This window comes from Halichoeres trimaculatus, unplaced genomic scaffold (genome assembly GCF_033239565.1).
Source record: "Halichoeres trimaculatus isolate MK-OKI-2021-1 unplaced genomic scaffold, fHalTri1.1 fHalTri1_scaffold_6, whole genome shotgun sequence".
Lineage (NCBI taxonomy): Eukaryota > Metazoa > Chordata > Actinopteri > Labriformes > Labridae > Halichoeres > Halichoeres trimaculatus.
The window spans coordinates 9,407,060-9,426,830 of NW_027437184.1; the positions used below are offsets into that span (position 1 = coordinate 9,407,060).

The following is a 19,771-nucleotide window of genomic DNA, read 5'->3' on the forward strand; positions in this document are numbered from 1 at the left end:
AGAATCTATAAAATAATTAAAAAATGAATTAATAAGTTACATAAGAATCCATAAAACAAAAGGCTAATAAAAGTTTTAATATAAAGACAAATTAAATGCGTATTAATTGACGTGTCAGTTTAGTTCTTCACTCTAGGATGAGCGTAAAGAGTTTTCCAGTTGAATAAAACTACCTTGTCTTTATTTCTCCTCAAGATTTTGGAGAAACACGCCAGAATTGTTGTGCTATGTCACTCAACCGACACATGCACACACATTTGTTTTCAACTGTAAATTAAGCAATTATCATGGTCATAACCATCATTATCATTATTTCTCAGAAAATAAAAGAATACGGAAAAAGTTCCTAAAATGTTAATAGATACAACTCATTATATTGTTATAGTAAACAATTGTAAACACAGGCACGCAGAAGTTATCATTTATTCATCACACAACAGAGGCAAAACAATAAGCAAAATTTTATTTTAATGGCAAATGAAATCTATACATCCAACAACGAGCTGTCCATGTGTGTGTTTTCAGTCCTGATGCTCGTGCTCCTGTCCTGGTATGAGCCAGCGGATGCTGTCTGTCCTCAGGATGGCGTACGTGGTGAAGCCTGTGATAAAGAGGACAGAGAAGACCAGCAGCCAGTCGATGCTCTTCACTGGGACACTCGGCAGGGGGCCAAGACGGTCTGTGTCCAGCACGCTGCTGTCAGGGCCAGCTTCAAACCCTGGAAAACACAAACAATAATCCAGAAATACAGCAAGATGGAGTACACACAAACTGACATTTGTGGGTATTTCTGATGGTTTTCTCTCTGTTTGTACCTGTCTGGTTAGTGATGAAGGAGGTGAGCGTGTCTAGTGTTCTATCAGTGTGGTTGAAGCGAGCCATGGGTTTGGCCCCTTGGAATAACAGGATGTTTGGTACTGCTACTGTCCCAAACCGCGTGGACAGGCTGCTGGAAGAGAGACAGATTGAGATGAGCAAGACACAAAAAAGTAAAAAAAAGTATTTTTATAAACAATGCCCTGAGTTATAAATTTAAATTAGTCATAAACCTTTGTCGAAAAATGGCAATTTAAATTTCACAAGACACCAAGCCAGACATCAACCAAGGTTTAAAGAAAGAAACTCCTTGAAGCTCCTTTCCTGGATACAAGTATAAAAGACCATTTACCTGCTGTGCTGTGAAGCATCCAGTGCCATGAAGTGCATGCTGGGAAAGACTCGAGGCAGGGCGTTGAAATGAGGAGCCAGGCTAGCTGAAAATTGGCACCAGGCAGTGTAGAACAGCACCACAGAGCACTCTGTGCTGTTAGCGTTTAGGAACTCCATCAGGTCCTATAAGAAGACAAAAAAAAATCCTAAAGAATCACTGCACTTTGTTTTAATGGAGTTACCAACAAAGTCAGATTATGCCTTTTAAAAAGAAAGATGGCCTAACTCAGATTGTGCACACTCACACACTTGATACTAGAATTTTTTGCTCTCACTTACTCAAAGGCAGTACGATTACCTGTGAAGCGTTGAGGACCTGCACAGTGAACACATCCATTCCCGTGATGTTCCTTTTATCACAGTTCACCTTGTACGTCTTGGCGGTCTCTGTCGTGTTCTGCTCCTCAGTTTGTGTGACTTCTGCATGCACCATGTCAAGAATGACCTGGAGGTAAACATTCAAGGAGAAGTCAGTTGCTGCACTGATGGTTCATATTCTCATTTTGATTATTTCAAAGGAAGATAAACGTAACAGATATTAATCTTTTCGAGTCATGATGCTACAAATTGTACCCATTTTAAGTTTATTTGTTTATGATATCTCAGAAACTAAGGAAAGAAACATGGATATGATACCTGTAACTAGTGTGCCAAATCCTAATTGCTAAACTGTATGAGTACTTCATGAAATACCATATTGCCCTGTGAATAGGACAAGGTTTTTTTTGTTGAAAATAATGTGAAAAAGTGGAGTTGTCTTATAACCAGGGTCTAACCATTGACACATGCTGATCGTTGTTCATTATTGATTTCACATGTACAGTGTCTTTGAGTTTTGAAAAACACTTTTAAAATGTTTTTTTAATATTAATTTATATTATTATAACATTACAGTGACTGACCTGCTGTGCTGATTCAACACTCTTCTCCTCCTCTGATATTCCAGCAGCTGGAGCAGGTGAACCGCACTGCATGCTGCTTTCATCACAAGGTGGTGAGAAACCTGACTGGAAGTCTTTCACATTCTTCGGGAAGAGGGACTCGATGTCAGATGGATCAATGGGAGCTTCAGTCCCCATCACGGCATCTGCGATCTCAGCTGTTTTGAACTGCCTCTTTGGCAAAGAGTCAAAGTCATCTGACTCCACAAACTTAGGGCTGTTCTCCAAGTCTGGCACCACATCTTCTGATAGTGGGAGCTCCGGTGACTCTTCATAATCTAAAAAAAAGAAAATATGTGAAATCAGTTCCCTTTTTGAAGTGAAAGGAAGGGAGACAGACAGTTTTGGGTTCTCACAATAGATAGATAGATAGATAGATAGATAGATAGATAGATAGATAGATAGATAGATAGATAGATAGATAGCACTGAAGATGGCTTTAAATTCATAACATAACGTTTTGTTCGTCTTCACGAGCGTTTGAGACAGCATTTTGATGGTGCTTAATGTTGAGCGTATTTACCACAACCCAACTTTATGCATGTATCAAACCGTTATACTTTTACAAGCAGCTGATCGTGAGTGCCATATTACTTCTCTGAATTTATACCAATTTACGACACTCTACCGCAACAAACATGGTAAACCTGGTTAGCTTTTCATTCGGACGAAACGCAAGACAACACTGATATGACAACCTAAATACTGAGTTGAATTAACAGTGATATATGCTGTTCAAGCCCCCGAGAAGCGTCATGGTTAACTGTCATTTGGTGTTTTGTAGCTATCTAGCTACGTCAGACACATACCTTGAGCGGAGGAAAGCCTTATTAATTCAGATTGAAACGACAAAATTAACAAAGTATACGGAATGTACACTTTAATAAATAATTCCGTCATGTTTCTAAGTACAGTTGGGTCCCTTAACTTGCAGTTTTCACGACATATTGAGATGTTGGATGTTAGCTTCTTCCTCAGCAGAAAGATTCTTCTTCTTCTCTGGATTTACAGGCAGATCGCAACAACTTTTTGGCGCATACCGCCACCTAGCGTACATGCATCACATTACTGATACTCCACACTCGGCTGCGATTTGTTTCCTAAGAAAGTGATGGTGCTGATGTGCCTCCCTTACTACTTTAATCCCGTCTGTTCCTCTCTCTCTGTGCCGAGCAGCCTTGCGAGGCTCCATTCATGCCCTTCCAGACAAAATCAGCAGCATATACATACCTGAACAAAATTAAAGGACCAGTTGAAAAAAAAATGTTCTTGTTTACATTTTGCACTCTTGGGTCTTAAGAAGATTCAAAGTAGAGTTTTCAAATAAATAAATAGATAGATAAATAAAATTAATTAATTATTTAGTTAATTGATTAATTAAAGTGACACAAAAAATTGAGTAAGCAATTTAATTGGAACAACATTTATGTCAGCAAGATCTGGTTTCAGATCTTGCAGCAGAAAGGTAATGTTAATGCCACAAAAGCAGGTTTATGCAGATAATTCAGACAGGTTTGGTGGATGGGAGCAGGTCCTGAGTAAAGAGGGTCTGACTGGACAGTGTTACTGGAAGTGAAATGGGATGGGTGTGTTGATGTAGCAGTTGCATACAAACATATGAGCAACACAGGGACCCTGAATGAAAGTGGATTTGGTCACCATACCAATTCTTGGTCATTAAAATGTCACAGTGGCAGGAGCAATCTTATCCCAAAGTACAGTGACACACTTTATTCATGTAAAACTTTGACTTCAATCTAGAATAAGACTTATATCTTCTTGCACATTTTTTAATTTACCTAATTTAATTCACTTAATGACACTAATCTAATCTAACATGATGACTTTGGGACTTAGTTAAAGTTATATTATGACTTCATACCTATGTTTGATTACAACTTTATTTTGTTACATTAAAAGTTATTCTTGTAACATAATTACTTTATTCGTGAAAAATTGAAACTCTGTTCTTTTAACATTACAGCCTTAAATCCTGGGCTTAAATTTAGCCTTTAGGCAGCTTTTTTTTTTTTTTTTTTTTTTTTTTACAGTCAGCTGACAAGTCTGAGTTAATGTTGTATTTAATTTTTCATATTTTAAACCAGTAGGTATGTTAATTTAAATCTCAGTGTATATATCTCTTCCAATTCTTCTTTTTATTTGTTTTTTATTCTTGTTATATTCTGACTTCATACTACTGACATTAAGAAGTAAACCTTGTGACATAACGTCTTTATTCTCAGTTCAGCTTGTTGCGTCCTCATTTTAAAAAATGTTTGGATGTTTTTATCAAATCGGAATATTTTCAGTCTTTTTGAGGCTAAGTAGAAAGAAAAAGGAAAACTGGATGTGAATAACCCAGCCTTTGTGCGCCTGCGACGTCTCCACAGAGCCAGGGTCAGTGTCAGTGTGTATGTGTGTGTGTGTGTGTGTGTGTGTGTGTGTGTGTGTGTGTGTGTGTGTGTGTGTGTGTGTGTGTGTGTGTGATACAGACAAAGTCCTCTTGTTTTCAGAGTTTCCTTCCATCACTGCAAACATTCAGCGCTCATCCTCGTCCGTTCCTGTTTTATTTCTGCTCGTCTTGATTTCACATCCAAAAGTTTTGTTTCCAGATTAAAAAGATCATAAAGTTTCATAAACATGAAGTTAAGACCCATCCAGTTTATCCACCCTGTGTTCTCATTTACTCATAGGTACTGTAGTCCTCACAGGGCCTTTAAAAGTTTGATCAATTTAAACTGGAGGATTATAAAAAACAGCTACAGTTTTCCTCTTTTAGGAAATGATTTAAAGAAAGAGTCAATCCAACCCAACAATCATAATCTGATCAGATTATTCAGACAGTCTGAGCCGCACACTGGGAGAATCTGCCATAAAGACTGCAGACATTCACATCCAGAGAATCAATGAAGTCTTCATCATGCAGAGTTCACACACAAAATGTGTGTGTGTGTGTGTGTGTGTGTGTGTGTGTGTGTGTGTGTGTGTGTGTGTGTGTGTGTGTGTGTGTGTGTGTGTGTGTGTGTGTGTGTGTGTGTGGCTCCTCCCTCTCAGAGTCATGGTGTTGTTGTCCAGCTGGACACACACACACACACACATGCACTCACAGGATGGACGTCGCTGTGCTTCGCTGCTGTCTCATGTTTCAGACCTTCATCGTCATCCTCTTCGTCCTGTCAGGTGAGAACCAGAGCGCTGGCATCACAACACAAAATTCAGACTGTTCCCCACATTCAAACGCTAAATTACACTTTAAAAATATTCAGTTACAAGTTAGAGACAGGCATGGTAACAGCTCCAGTAAACTTTATTCTATCCAGTTGATTTGAGGGGGGATATGTACAGTTATGAGCATCTTAATTATTTCACAAAACCCAAAACAACCAAGGTAAGAATTACTTTAAAAATGTATCCATCCGTTTAACTGTACTTAGAGCGGATCATTTTGACCTAAGCTGTATATGACGCAGTGGAACAATAACATAATCTCCATTCCCCAAAAGGACATGGTTTTTGTGGGCCTTCTTCTGGCTGGTGAGAGAAAACATGCATACTGTTTCATTTATTCATTTATTTAATAAGACTCTAAAAAGCAGCAACTCGCAAAAATAATTTACACATAGTTTTGAAGTCACAGGGAAACTGTCCCCATAGCTGCAGATAACTTGATGCTTTATTTTGACATGTATAAAATTGTGTTATCAGCAATGTCTGATAAATAATAAACACTAATGAAGAATCCAGAATCATTTATGCTTGTTTCGTCAGTCTCTTTGTATGATTTTTTGTTTGTCTGGGCTCCAGGTGTACACTTTTCTTCAGTCTCAGCTTTTAAGGTGACCGAGGGTAGCATGGCCTCTCTGTCCTGTCAGTACTCTGTAAAGCGTTTTGGCCTGAGTCGGGTCTGTTGGGGTCGTGGCTGTGGGACCTTCTGGTGCAGCAACATTCTTGTACAGACGGACGAGAACGGCGTCATTTCCAAGGTCAGGACATTTGTTTAACTTTATTTGAAGACCATTTGAAGGTTTTTGGGGCTTTTTCTGCCTTTATTGATAGGACAGCTGAAGAGAGAAAAGAGAGAGGGCACACACTGACACATACAAAGTACAAACACAGCATCTTTTCTGGAAGGTTACTACACATCATAAACATTGAATTACTCATCTCATTCATTCTCATCTCATTTTCCACCGCTTATCCGGGTAGCAGGGGCAGCATTGCCATCAGTGCTATCAGCGAAAACCAATGACCCCTGTCCCCGGCCACTTCCACCAGCTCCTCTAGGGGGATACCAAGGCGTTCCCCGGCCAATCGAGAGATATAATCTCTCTACTGTGTCCTGGGTCTACCCCATACATGCCCGAAACACCTCCTGAGGGAGGCGTCCAGGAGGTATCCTCACCAGATGCCTGAACCACCTCATCTGGCTCCTCTAAATGCAGAGGAGCAGTGGCTCTACGCCGAACCTCTTCCAGATGTCCGAGCTATGAACCCTATCCCTAAGGCTGAGCCCAGAAACCCTGCAGAGGAAACTTATTTCAGCTGCTTGTATCCGCCACCACAACAGACCGGTTTAGCGTCCGCATCACTGACACTGTCCTGATCCGTCTGTAAATCTCTTGCTCCATTCTCCCCTCACTTGTGAACAAGACCCCGAGATACTTGAACGCCTCCACTTGGGGCAAAGACTCTCCCCCGACCTGGAGTGGGCAGTCCACCCTTTTCTGACTAAGAACCATGGCCTCAGACTTAGAGGTGCTGATCTTCATCCCGGCTGCTTCACACTCGGCTGCAAACCGCCCCAGTGCGAGCTGGAGGTCAGGGTTCGATGAGGCCAACAGGACCACATCATCCGCAAAAAGCAGAGATGGGATCCTGAGACCCTTGAATCGGACTCCCCCCCACCACTTGACTGCTCCTAGAAATCATGTCCATAAAAATAATGAACAGAATCATTGACAAAGGGCAGCCCCAGCAGAGTCCAACCCTGACTGGGAATGAGTTTGACTTACTGTTCGCAATACGGACCAAGCTCTCGCTCCAGAAATACAAAGACTGAACTCCCATGCGCCCTCTAGCACCCTTGCAAGGGTATAGAGCTGGTCCAGTGTTCCACGGCCAAGACGAAAACCACATTGTTCCTCTTGAATCCGAGGTTCAACCAACTGTTGGACTCTCCTCTCCAGCACTCTGGAGTAGACCTTACCAGGGAGGATGAGGAGTGTGATCCCCCTGTAGTTGGAACACACCCTCTGGTCGCCCTTCTTAAAAAGGGGAACCACCACCCTAGTCTGCCAATCCACGGATTGATGTCCGAGTATCAGCCAAGACAGCCCTACAACATCCATTTCCATTCCATTTGATTTACTCAGATATTGTACAAATAAGACTTGGTACACCGTTCTAAAAAAGTCACCACACAAAATATGCTTCAATCTACAATTACTGTCTTCCTCTAGTGGAATCACTCCCAGAATGCTCTTGCACTGACATCGTACTGTTGCAGGTGGAGGACAGATACCGCCTGACCGGGGACGTCCTGGACGGACAGATGGATCTGGAAATTGTGAACGTGAAGAGGACAGACAGCGGGCCGTACTGCTGCAGGGTGGACATAGACGGGATCTTCAATGACAAGAAGTCCATCATGAACCTAAGGGTGGTGAAAGGTGAGCTGCTTTGAATAAAGCTTGAAACTCTGGAAGGGGACCGTTACATCTGGTTTACTGTAATACTCACTGTGCTGATTTTAGTTTCATGTGACTAACAGATGTTAAATCCTTTTCCCGCTTAGCTCTGGTCACCAGCTCTCCTCCAACAACAACCACAACAACAACAACAGCCAATCAGATCACAGAGCAGTCATCCTCCACAGGTGAGGCACACACATTCAGATGGGTCTCAGTATCACACTGGTGAGCTTGACCAACTGGTGATACTGGTGTTTGCTTTTTGTAGTGAACTGGAAATCTCTGCTGTCGTCTCAGCTCGACCTGCTGAAGAAAAACTCCACCCTGCTGCGCTCCGACACCGTCACGGTGAGTTCATTCAACAGTAAACGAGCAGTATACTGTAGAAATAGAGAATGAATAAGCTCTGAGGTTAACATGTTTGTGTGAATAGACATACACATTTCTCTACTTCCAGTTTTGCCTGAGCACCTTGAAAGCTCCAAGAATTCTTACAAAGGGCACATGTTTGTGAACTGTTTCAGTTTGGTTTTAAGACAGTACAGAAAGTGCTCTTTAAAATTTTTCAAATGCACTACTTTGAGATGGTTTCAATCATACCTCTCTATGGTCACACTGGCAGACCGTACCATGCTTAAGCATGCTTCAACCTTTCCTTTGGCCAGTGTGACCACAAGCATGCCGTGCTTGAGCACAATTCACTTCTCTGCTTTGGCATGCTTCGGAGAGGTGGGCTTTAGCACGGTTCACTTCATGATCTATGATGCTTTTCACTGTTTTGCTGACATTGTGCAGGTGTATCTGCCATCAAAGCCCCCTAAAAAAGATTTTCTTCAAGCCGTACGTAGCTGCATGCACGATGTAAAACATAGATGGATTTCATTCATTCATTTTTGGAACCACTTATCCTGTTCAGGACCACAGGTGGCTGGAGCCTGTCCCAGCTGTCATTGGGCGTGAGGTGGGGTACACCCTGGACTGGTCGTCAGTCAATCACAGGGCTGACACTGACAGATAACCTATCACACACACTCACACCTATGGACAATTTAGAGCGACCAATTGACCTGATGAGCATGTTTTTGGACTGTGGGAGGAAGCCGGAGGACCTGGAGAGAACCCACGTATGCACGTGGAGGACATGCAAACTCCACACAGAAAGGCCCACTGGCCAAGCTGGGAGTTGAACCAGTGACCTTGCTGTGAGGCTGCAGCGCTAACTGTTTAAACCTCTTAAAATTGAATGAAAAAAAAAAAAAACAGAAGTTGTCTTGTTTGGTTGCCCTGATCTGGTTCAGGTCCTTGCCAGTTCCTTTGGATCTCTAGCGCCTTACACAGGGTCTCATTCCAGTAATCTTGGTGTAATTGTTGATGGTGCTTTTAAACCCAACAGAAAGGTCAGCTCTGTAGTCAAGGCTAGCTTTTTTCATCTTAGACTTCTAACCAAAGAGAAACCATATCTAAACAAGAAAGATCTTGAAAAAGTTGATGGCCTCTGGGAGCCCTTTTTTGAAATGTTCTGGCCTTGCTCTCCATCCCAGCTGCCATCAGCCATTCTTTTTGGAGGGCGTGATGTCATTCTATGGTTGCTAACATGTGAATAAGATGAGGGTCATCTTGCTCAGTGGAAAGATGTTTTTGTTTCGGTCCAGTGTTTGCTTCTTGATTTGAGACGTTTGAAGGATGGGAGCAGCCTGAAACTCTTTGCTTCTCCCTGACAGTAAAGACAGACTTTGACCCTCTGTTTCCCTACTCTCATCTTTAACTACCAGCTCTTTTGGTGTAGTCTGTAGATATTTTTCTGGTTCAGGTCTCATATCTCATAATCACCTTTGTGAATCTCATCACAATGAACACCTGTCTCTCTTTCTCTTAGGTAGAGGACTCCGTTCCCTCACTCTCTCTCCAGATCAATGTCCCTGTCCTCTCTCTCTCCCTCACCATGTTGTCGATCCTGGTGGCGGTTTTTCTTTTTCTGGCCTTCAAACGTACGTCTCCATCACTTTGAACAACATTTGATAAGACTGAATTTCAGACTGAAGACAAGTTTTCAGGTTTTAAGATTGTTTGGGTTAAATTTTCTTTCCCTCTCCAGGTGGAATCTACAACCGAGCCTTAAAGTCTGATTGGTGAGTCCATCCTCTGTCTGTCTTTAGACCTCTGTCTTGGTGTAGGATCCACTGAAAAAAAAAGGTTTACACTGTCCAACATGGTGAGATAATTTTTGCCTGTTGACATTTCATTACAGTTTCTCCTCTGAAGAGCCTCCTCACATCATTTATGAGATCCGGATGAGACGCCCAGTCCAGGAGAACATCTACACTCTGGACTAGAGAACCAGTCCTTATTCAGACATCTGAACACAGAGAGTTTATATTAAACTTTACAGCAGTCAAATAAAATCAATCAAACAAACCCTTCTTCGTGGAGTTACTAATCAGAGGGATTGAAACCTGGGTAATACTTGATCAGGTTGGGTATCAGCTAGTTAGGTTAAGTATTAGTCGGATGGAATTTCAAGGTAGGATATTATTTAGTGAGATAGAGCTTTAGTCTTTCAGGTAGGGTATAGGTCAGTCAGGTTGGATAGTGGCTGAGTCTATTAGAAGAGTTGAAACCTGAGTATCATTTGGTCAGGTAGGGGATTATTTTTTCAGGTAGGGTAACAGTAAGCCAGGCGGAGTATTAGTGAGACAGAATGTCAAGGTAGAGTATCAGTTAGTCTATCATTCAGGTAAGCTGTCTGTCAGCTAGATTGTAAGTTAGATTGTCAGTCAGTGAGGTAGGGAATCAATCAGTTTATCAGTTTGGATATTGATCAGTTAGGTAGGATGTCTCAGTCAGTTAGTTTAACCCTCTCAAGGCAGACGTTGCAGATTTGCAACAGCTAATTGCTAGTTACCTTATTACTCCATATTCACATTTTATGAGCCTTTGTTTTCTCAGAAGTATCACTGCAACTTAGTTGTGCATTAGCAACAAACAGTTTCCCACTATCCCACCAATTGGCAGAGCTGTGTTGCTCTTAACATGCTTAAACTTAATTTGAACCTGGAAGGGTTAACATTTATGATCACTGCATAAAAATTCTTGGTCATAACTCACATATGAATTAATTTTTCCTGGTGATGTAGGACCTTGGATTTCAATAACTGTTATTTTTGTGGCTAAAATTTTGGGATGCATCTGCACCATGGCCTAAGTGTTATGTTTACAAAGGTACAACTGCGAGTAGCTCATTGGGAGGAACTACTCAGGCAGATTTATCCTTGAAAGACTAGCTGCTCAGTACTTTAACATGGGGCTCTTTGGAATTTGACTCACTATTAGTGACAGCCTCTGGTGGACACTCAAGTAACTGCGGTTTGGGTATTTTTGTTTTTGTAAACGTTTCTTTTCACCAAATGAAAAAAAATGTAAATCTGTGATAGATGTAAAACATCTAGACTCTCACAAACCCTTTCATCTCATTCATCTTCCCTCCAGCACACTGTGCCAGTCGCATGTTAGCTGTGTTTGTGTACACACAGCCTGGAGTGTGTGTACACCTCCATGTTTGGAAAAGCCTGAGGGGGAGGGACTAACACACACACACACACAACTCTGCCACACCGGGTGGTTATGATTTATCTTCTTTTTGACACTATTTTATGTAAAAAATAAAAAATAAAAAAAAAAAAGTGAAAAAATATATCTCAGCTAATACAAAAAAAAACCAAAACATATAAAGCCCAAAGCCTTTATATATTTCACAAAATTCAATAAAAACATTGATGTGTTAAATAAAAAAACAAGTTCAAAATAATGTTATCTTAGAAAAAGTATTCAACAAATGATAAGTGCCATAGAAATATTCACAACTTATGAATCTTTAATGAACCCAAATAGATTCTACAAATGTGTATCTGTATTTGGAATTTTCTAATATATATTCTAAAAAGTGAAATTATTTCATGATCATAAAATGTTTCTTTTCTAAACTAACAAAAATAAACGAGACATAAATTGTAAATTATTTTTTGCAATATTTCATCAAAATCAAATGAATAAATCAATTTTTGTGAAACAAGAAATTATTTTTTCAATACTGCCTTTTTTTTTTTTTATAAATAAATCATTCATACTTATGAATAATTACTATACTTTGTCAAGCAATTTTTTGTGTAACTTTTGCAAAGTGATTTTAATTTTTTTTTCAGTTGCTGAATGTTATGTTTTTTTAGATGTTCCAGTTTTGTGAAATATTTTTGTCATTCTATAAAATAGTATTTGAGGTTGTTAAATGTTTACAGAGTTGACCTTTGGGAATTTGAATCAATTTAAATAAAGCTGGACAATAATGGTACATTAATAAGGTAAAAAGGACTAAATTGTGTTGTTTTGACAGAGACGAAACTGTAGGTTATAGTCAGTGTAACACTTGAACATTCTGGTCTTAATTTCAGATTTATTCACACAGAAATGTGTTAACCCCTTTGGCCTTGAAGCTGCTGTCTGACACATGAACAGTCTGTGTTTTAATAAAATGGTTATCATACCAATATAGAAAGTCATTTATTCCCCTTCTGCAGCTCTTAAAGGTACAGACCCTCTTTCTGCTGATTGTAGATGTAAACAGTCACCTGCCTGCCCCCCTCCAGTGGTGTGGTTTGTTTAAACTGCCTTTTTATGTCATGTTTGTCATGTCATCACTCATTCCTCAACTGGTAACAGACTGAACACATTCAAGGCAGCCAGAGGAACTTGGACGGGATCTCCAATGAGAGTCCAGACCAGATATGGTCCGTTTGAAGCAGATCCTGCTGTCCTGTGAGTATTTTTTTGGATTAAACCTTCCGTGAGAAGAGAACGTGTTCCCTTTGGAGGCTGAGTCTGATTTTCTACTGGGCTAGAACAGAGAGGATCCTTTGAGAGTGAGAGCAACAGCGAGAGCTCAGATGGTGTTATTTCTCTGAAAAAGATACAATTTTATCTTATGGGGTGCAGGAGCTGCTGATTCATCATTTAATAATAGGGTTTTAATAGTTTGGGGCTGAAACTGTGACTAAATATTCAAATAGGCCGGTGAGAACAGGTGCGCTGCCTCGAGGTGAGGAAATATTTGCTTTAAAACCCCCCTGTGTTTGGTGTTTGGGGGATGCTGGGAAAATATTTGACGGTTGAAGCTGAGACCATTGGAAATGATGTTCAGAGTTCAGGTGGTGAAACTTTTAATTTTTTCAATCCCGATGTCAAAGTTGATCCAGATCAATCAGACTCTTAACATTATGATTAAAACTCCAAAATCCATTTTTTGCCTGTATTAATGATGAGAAGCAGTTTTTCTCAGGGTGTGGATTGAAGGATAACATGATTGCGAAGAAAACTTTAAATCCTATGAAAACTGAACAGAGCACAAACAAAATCAACCAAGTGCCAGACTTGAACACTCAGTCAACACCCAATGGAGCAGAGTTGGAACAGAAACGCATCAGAACAAATTATCACTTTGGACAGCACTGCCTCATAAGTACAGGCTGAGTGCTATGGCTAACTAAGGTATATATATTCCTTTTCAATCTGAATCTTTCTATACAGCCCAGGGTTTCTACCCGCCTATAAGTCTTTGACTGGTATAAAACTATAAGTTTGTTTTCATGGTAAAACTTTTTTGTTGTGTATATTTGGCGAATGTGTCTCCATGAGTTTGCCCTTTTGCTTGCTTTTAGGTCTAGCTGTCGTGCTCATTCTACTTTCAGTAACTGGTGAGTATTGATGTTATCATGTCCACTCATAAAGCCCTGCCTCCTCCTTGTTAACAGATGGGACATTGGTCAAACTTAAAAAAAAAAAAAAAAAATCAAAGTCAGATAAATGTTCTCCAAACATGGTTTCTGCAATTTAAGTTATTTCTGATCATGCTGATTCATTTCTCTATAAAGTTTACTTTGGATTAGTGCTCTGATGCTTCAAAAAGGCATCATTTTGTTGTAGAAATCATAAAAGAAGACTCTTTTCCTGGTTTTGTCTGGTGAATGTGGCTCATATTAAGTCTGATTAGACAGTATTTGCAAGAAAAAAGACATAAAATGTGTATACTCTTAAAAACTGTTGCAGACTGTGCTGTCCAGCATAAATCAAAACACTTTAATAACTAAAGTTAATACCAGGCTTTGCAGCATACAGCATGAGTAGTTCGAGAGTTATGATAATGCTGGAATGTTAAAGCAAGAAATTTCTTATTCCCGTTCTTTAAAGGTGAATCCAGCAGTGAGTCCTCATCTTCGCTGTCTTCATCACCAGAGGAGAGCACAGGGTAAGATGATCTGCTACTCTTTAATTTCTTTGAAAGACCAAGATGATTAAGGGTCCCATATGATGAAAGAAACATTGCTTAAATATACCCGCTTTAGCCATCCTCCGCACTAACATTTGTTTGTGTGTGAGCCTTAAGCTCTGTGCTGTTTTGACCAGTGGGTCCAAACTTTACCAAAAGGAAAAAAATGAGGAATTAACACTTACATTTTAGCCTATTGCTTGAACACATGCTGTTTTAACAGCAGGTGCAACACTTCACAGCTTCTCATCCTATTTAGAGTCTCATTGTTGACCACATGGGAATCTGTGCACCTACTCTCGGACAACATCCACCAACGCTGATGAAGTCAGATAGGAATTATTGATGACCATGTGGTACAAATAAAAACTATTTTTTATCTTTTCATTGTCTTCACAGTGGAGAAACCAACCCAGGATCTTTGGACAACAGGCAACCAAAAGTCTCCTTCAGCAACACACTCCTTTCTATCAGCAGAAAACGACAGTGCCCCTTAACAAGTTCCTGGAAGGTCCCTGTCAGGAACCAACAGACAGCCCCCAGAAACAACAAGAGACTCCAAACTCCAACCAAGAACAAACACAAGTGTCCCTTTGGCACCAAGAAAAAAGTTCCTGTCAAGAAAAAGACAAAATGCAATGTCAGAAGAAACTGGGCAGCTTTCACCAACAAAAAACCCAAATATCCCCTCAGCAAAAAAGTTCCTGCAAAGAAAAAAAAGTGCGATTTTAGCAAGAACTTTTCATATACTGTAAGGAAGACGCCAAAAGTTACCCCAAGCAACAAATTAAAATATCGTATTACGACCAACCAAAAAGCAACTGTTAAGAAAAAAGCAAAATGTCCTGTAACCAAAACCAGAACCATAAACGTCAACAACAAACCAACAGGTCCTTTCAGTCAACACAAGACAACTCCCATCAAGAAACAAACGAGATGTGGTCTCAGCAAACACCATAAAGTTTCTGTCAACAACAAACTCAGGTGTCCTTTAAAGAAAACAGCTTCTGTCAAGAAAAAAACAAGATGTCCATACAAGAAGATCATGATGGGAGCCAGTGGTAGAAACCCAAAGTGTCCTCTCAGGAACCACCGAAAAGGACCAGTCAAGAAGACCACAAAATGTCCCTTAAGCAAAATCAAAAATATAAATGTTAGCAACAAACCCAAGTGTCCCTTCAACAAATACCAAAAAGTTCCTGCCAAGAAAAACAGAACTTGTCCTCTGAAGAAAAACCCACCTGTCACCACCGATAAAAAAACAAAAAGTCCTCCCCACATCAAAAAGCCAGTGGCAATGATTCACAAACAAGCAAGTCTCTCCAGCGTTCGGCTGAGTGTCCCCTTGAGGAACAAGCCAAAACCTCCTCCCGGGAACAAGCCAGAACATTCCCTCAAAAAGAAAACAAAGCGGTCCGTTGCTAACAAAATCCCAACTGCTCACACTAGCAGTGGGTCAAAGTGTCCCTTTGAAATGCCCCCTTCAAAAAAAACAACCCAGCTAAAGACCAAAGACAAAGTTCCCCTCAGCTCCAAACCTAAACTGTCAACCAAACAGAAAATGGACATTCTGATCAACTACCAGATCCGCCTTTTTATCAGCCTCAAGTTTGCATCGTGTGTACCATGCAGAAGACGTTTGGCACTTCAACCCTTGTTCCCACCATTATTCCCGATATACATTCCACGTTCCTCTCTTCAGAATCTGCTGGGTACCTCCTCTTCATCCTCTCTGTTCGAAAGTACGATCTGTGAGGGACGTCTTGGCCAGTTTCAGTGTCGTAAGTCCCACTCACATCTGGCCTGTTGAATACTTGTGTCCATCTTCGTGTTTAATGGATGTTTCTGTTTGTCCACAGCTTATGGAGAGAGGATCCAGATAGAGTCCGCTTTCTATGGTCGTCAGAACCTTCATGAATGTCTGAACTACAGTATGTATGGGAAAAAACAGAACACCAACTGCAGGCGTGACGTCACCGCGATCATGAGTGATATGTAAGACTTCTTGGTATTATAATGTTCAGATCTGTGGGGATGTTCTTGGTGAAGTTCTGGATAAGGATGTTCCCAAGTTTCTTGATGCAGGCTGGAAATCCTTGATGCAGGTTTTAGTGTTTTTCTGGGAGGTTTCCAGTAGTCCCTGTTCAGCTAACCCTTATGGTGAGATGGGTTTCCAAATGAGCATGATGATGTTCCAAATTATCATACATGGGATCTTTTCTTGGAAATCTGGAAGGCTACTGTTTAGAATGAAATTGGGTTTTAAGCCCCATTCCTATCAAGCAGTCCAATGTGGATCAGTACAGTCCAGTATGGGTTTGATTGGTACAGTCTGTTCCTGCTTACGTATTCACAGCCAACTGTGCCTTTTGTAGTAGACGGTGTGTAAGCTGGATTCCGATCAGCTATGTAATAGAGTGATGGCGTAGCAGCATAACACAGTGTACCCCGCAAATAAATCCAGTGAAGAAGAAAAATGCGACACAGTAAACACAGAGCAATGATGGAAGGTATTCAGCAAACTACCTTCGTTTGTGATTAGCATGTGGCTCTTTCTTACAAAGGGCAATCAAGCTTTGTTCCAGGGAAGGCTGTGTGCCGCCAGGAGAAGTAAAAAATTTTTAACCAATCAACGAACTGCTGTGCTTCTAGCTCCACCTTCTGGGGTCAGATTGGTTTGTCTGGTACCCCAACAGAAAGGTGGGACAGTATAGGTCAGGAGGCTTGTCCCAGTTTTAGTCAAAGGAAATGCCACAAAATGTGTGCCATACCGAGATGAACCAAGACGAACCAAACTGAACATTATGCAATTATTATTCAAAGATGAGAAGGATATATTTTGGCAGTGACAATGTCATTTCAAAGTGTGGATTACAATTGGGCATACATCTAGAGTACTAACGTTCACCCTGGGCAAGAAAAGTGACCTGAGCAAAGAGGAACAGAGTCAAACTGGTTAAGAATCTGAGCAATGGGGAACTGAAGGAATTTAAGGGTTATCGCCTAACCATAAAAAATCCATCCAGAAGAATCAGAATGGAGGAAATCCAAAACTTTAAGAAGCCCAGCCTGAGCTACCAGTAAGGACATCTTTGGAGCTGTGGGGCTTGGTGATGTACCCAGGTCTACTGGATGTTGGACTGGAATGGGTCTCACAATACATGAGTTATCAGATGGACCTGGTCGGAGGGCATCTGGATGGATTTCAAGTGGCCACACCACTGCAACTCAACCTTGATGTCAAGCAGTGGTGGTGTAAAGTTTGTGACAGCCATAGCTGATGATGAGGTTGTCTTTTCAGGGTGGTTCAATAAACTGGCCTTCCTGCTTACCTGACCTCAACCAGGTCAAGACCTTGTGGTTAGATACAAAGAAGACAATTTACAGTGATCTCAAAGAACAGCTTTGGAAAACCATACGAGGTGCAGCACACAGTGTGACCAGAGAAGTCATCAGAAACCATATTAAATCAGCTGATCATTGACCTCTGATGCTCAGCGAAAGGAAATTAGGTTTTATTGGACATTTTGAGAAAATTATGTTTTTGTTTAAGTCACAACACAACTGTGAAGGAAATGTGATTATTTTCGATCAATAAAAATCATAATATTAATCACAAATCTGAAGAAATATGCTATATCTGACGACTGAACACATTTGGAAATGACTGTTAAGAAGTTTTTTTTTTAATATTCACAAAAATGAAACCTGTGTATTAATTTGGAGCGCTGTGTATTCTGATTGTCTCTTGCAGGTGTAACAACCGGAGGCTGTGCTACATCTATGTGGACAATGAAGAGATGAGAGGCGACCCGTGTCCTTACACGTACAAATACATGCACTTCACTGCCAGCTGTGTTTCCCAGGTCAAACATCCGACACCATCAAATTCACATTTACACCGTTTTGTTAAAACACCCCTCACTAGTGGATGTTACACATGTTTATCTCTCTGTCTGCAGAACCAGAACCAGAACCTCATGGCTTTCCCCTTACATTAAAGGATTGCAGTAGTCACCATTGTTTTCATCCGGACACAGAGGAAAAAGCAGAGAGTTCGGATTGGTGTGATGTTTATGTCCATGCTAGCTACAACGTAATTGAAGCAGAATGAATTGTCCTAACGTTAGAGCACCACCTTCAGGTATTTCACTTTTAGTCTTGAGTTTTGAAGAATGTATTTTTGTACTTTGATGTGTTTTGCTTATTGGTGTATGTTTGGGGGAGCAAATCCACCCACAGGGGATGTCATCAGAGAAACTCTGAGCTGATTGGTTGTTGTAGCGTGACTGATTTGTTTCAGTGCTGAGTTTTATGACCCTCTTGAATAAATGAGTGAATGAAGCCAGAAAAACTCATGTATGATCATCTTAACGTTAACCTAGTGGAGTGTGCTGGTTCTCCTCAGCAGAAGAGTTGAAAGCTCTTAATAAGTCCTGTTACATCCACCATGTTTGTACCTTAGCTGGTCTGCTCATAGTGGTGTGTTTTTTGTCTGTTGGCTTGCTTGTTAGAGGAAATATTCTGCAAACACTCATAAGCCTCCAGCTCCATGATAGTTCCCCGGTTTGGGGAGGGAGTTGGTATTTATCTGGCTGTAACTCACAAATGTCTTCTAGCTTTAAGAACAAGATTCCCAATTCACAAGGTTTTACGATTTCTTGGATTGATTTTGTGGTAAACAGTGGTAGACACTGGATCCTAAATGTCAGACAGAAAAATGACAGAAGAGCAGAAGAAAGCTGAACAGGAGACAGTTATAGAGCTCAAGCTAAAGGCTTAAACACAAACTGACAAAGTTTGCATGTTGTAATTTATCAAACAACGGCTCTACGTAACTGTTAATAAATAACTTACCTTGTGGTGTTGTGTCTGGTAAAATGTTCCCATATTGTGCAAAAATCACATCAATATTTTAGTGAAATTTGTGGGTCTTTGGTTTTCCTCCCAGCCCACAAAATGTGATATTTAATGACAGAACCTGCACTTAGTAGTGCTTGTGAATGTTAAATCCTGACCGAAAACGAGCTGTTTGGAATTTCTGGGATTTGCCAACGTCAGCGATTTCCTTTTTTGACCAATCAGGAGCAAGTCTGACCTGATTGGTCCACCGGAGCAAATACCCTGAACCCCCTCCCAGCCCACTCCTCTCCCCGCTGCTGGAGGGGAGGAGAATGCCAAAGTAAGAGAGCCATCACTGCTCTGTTTTTGGCTGTAAACAGCCACATAGTTCCATGCACAAGCTTCCCATCTCTGAAGAAGATAAGACTAAGTGGCTCGAGTTCATTTATCAAGGAAATGTGCCAGCTACACTCAGTAAAACTGTGCATGTGTGTGCTAGTCACCTCATGGCCGACTGCTTTTCCAACTTTGGACAGTACAACAGAGGGCTAGCGAATAGACTGGTCCTGAATCCAGGCGCATTACCAACCATCCACCAACAAACCTGGAAATGTGAGTATTTTAAATGCTGTGTGCTGTGGAACAGATGTAAGACCTTTTCCTCAGTGTCCCCCCTGTCTCTGTGTTAGCTTCAGGATGCTAACTTTAGCTGCCATTAGCCTGTTGCTTTGCTGTTTTCTAAACATTGTGCACTCGGAGCTCGTGGCGCCGAT

The 19,771-nt window shown here is 40.9% G+C and overlaps 3 protein-coding genes across 3 annotated transcripts; 2 read left to right on the plus strand and 1 right to left on the minus strand.

Moving 5' to 3' along the window:
* Window positions 1–409: 409 nt before the first annotated feature.
* On the minus strand, window positions 410–3,188 carry txndc15 (thioredoxin domain containing 15). The gene is made up of 6 exons (XM_074673059.1): window positions 2,960–3,188; window positions 2,112–2,428; window positions 1,508–1,654; window positions 1,169–1,332; window positions 816–946; window positions 410–718 (listed from the first exon to the last, which is right to left on the minus strand). Exons 1-6 carry the CDS (start codon window positions 3,048–3,050, stop codon window positions 522–524), a joined length of 1,047 nt encoding a protein of 348 aa, XP_074529160.1. The 5' UTR covers window positions 3,051–3,188; the 3' UTR covers window positions 410–521.
* A 2,014-nt stretch (window positions 3,189–5,202) lies between these two features.
* On the plus strand, window positions 5,203–11,540 carry timd4 (T cell immunoglobulin and mucin domain containing 4). Its single transcript, XM_074673060.1, has 8 exons — window positions 5,203–5,330; window positions 5,955–6,133; window positions 7,657–7,819; window positions 7,945–8,025; window positions 8,109–8,188; window positions 9,717–9,828; window positions 9,936–9,969; window positions 10,089–11,540. Exons 1-8 carry the CDS (start codon window positions 5,261–5,263, stop codon window positions 10,171–10,173), a joined length of 804 nt encoding a protein of 267 aa, XP_074529161.1. The 5' UTR covers window positions 5,203–5,260; the 3' UTR covers window positions 10,174–11,540.
* A 613-nt stretch (window positions 11,541–12,153) lies between these two features.
* On the plus strand, window positions 12,154–18,405 carry LOC141792003 (uncharacterized). Its single transcript, XM_074672750.1, has 7 exons — window positions 12,154–12,649; window positions 13,549–13,584; window positions 14,078–14,135; window positions 14,556–15,937; window positions 16,016–16,151; window positions 17,911–18,022; window positions 18,119–18,405. Exons 1-7 carry the CDS (start codon window positions 12,619–12,621, stop codon window positions 18,155–18,157), a joined length of 1,794 nt encoding a protein of 597 aa, XP_074528851.1. The 5' UTR covers window positions 12,154–12,618; the 3' UTR covers window positions 18,158–18,405.
* The last annotated feature ends 1,366 nt before the right edge of the window (window positions 18,406–19,771 follow it).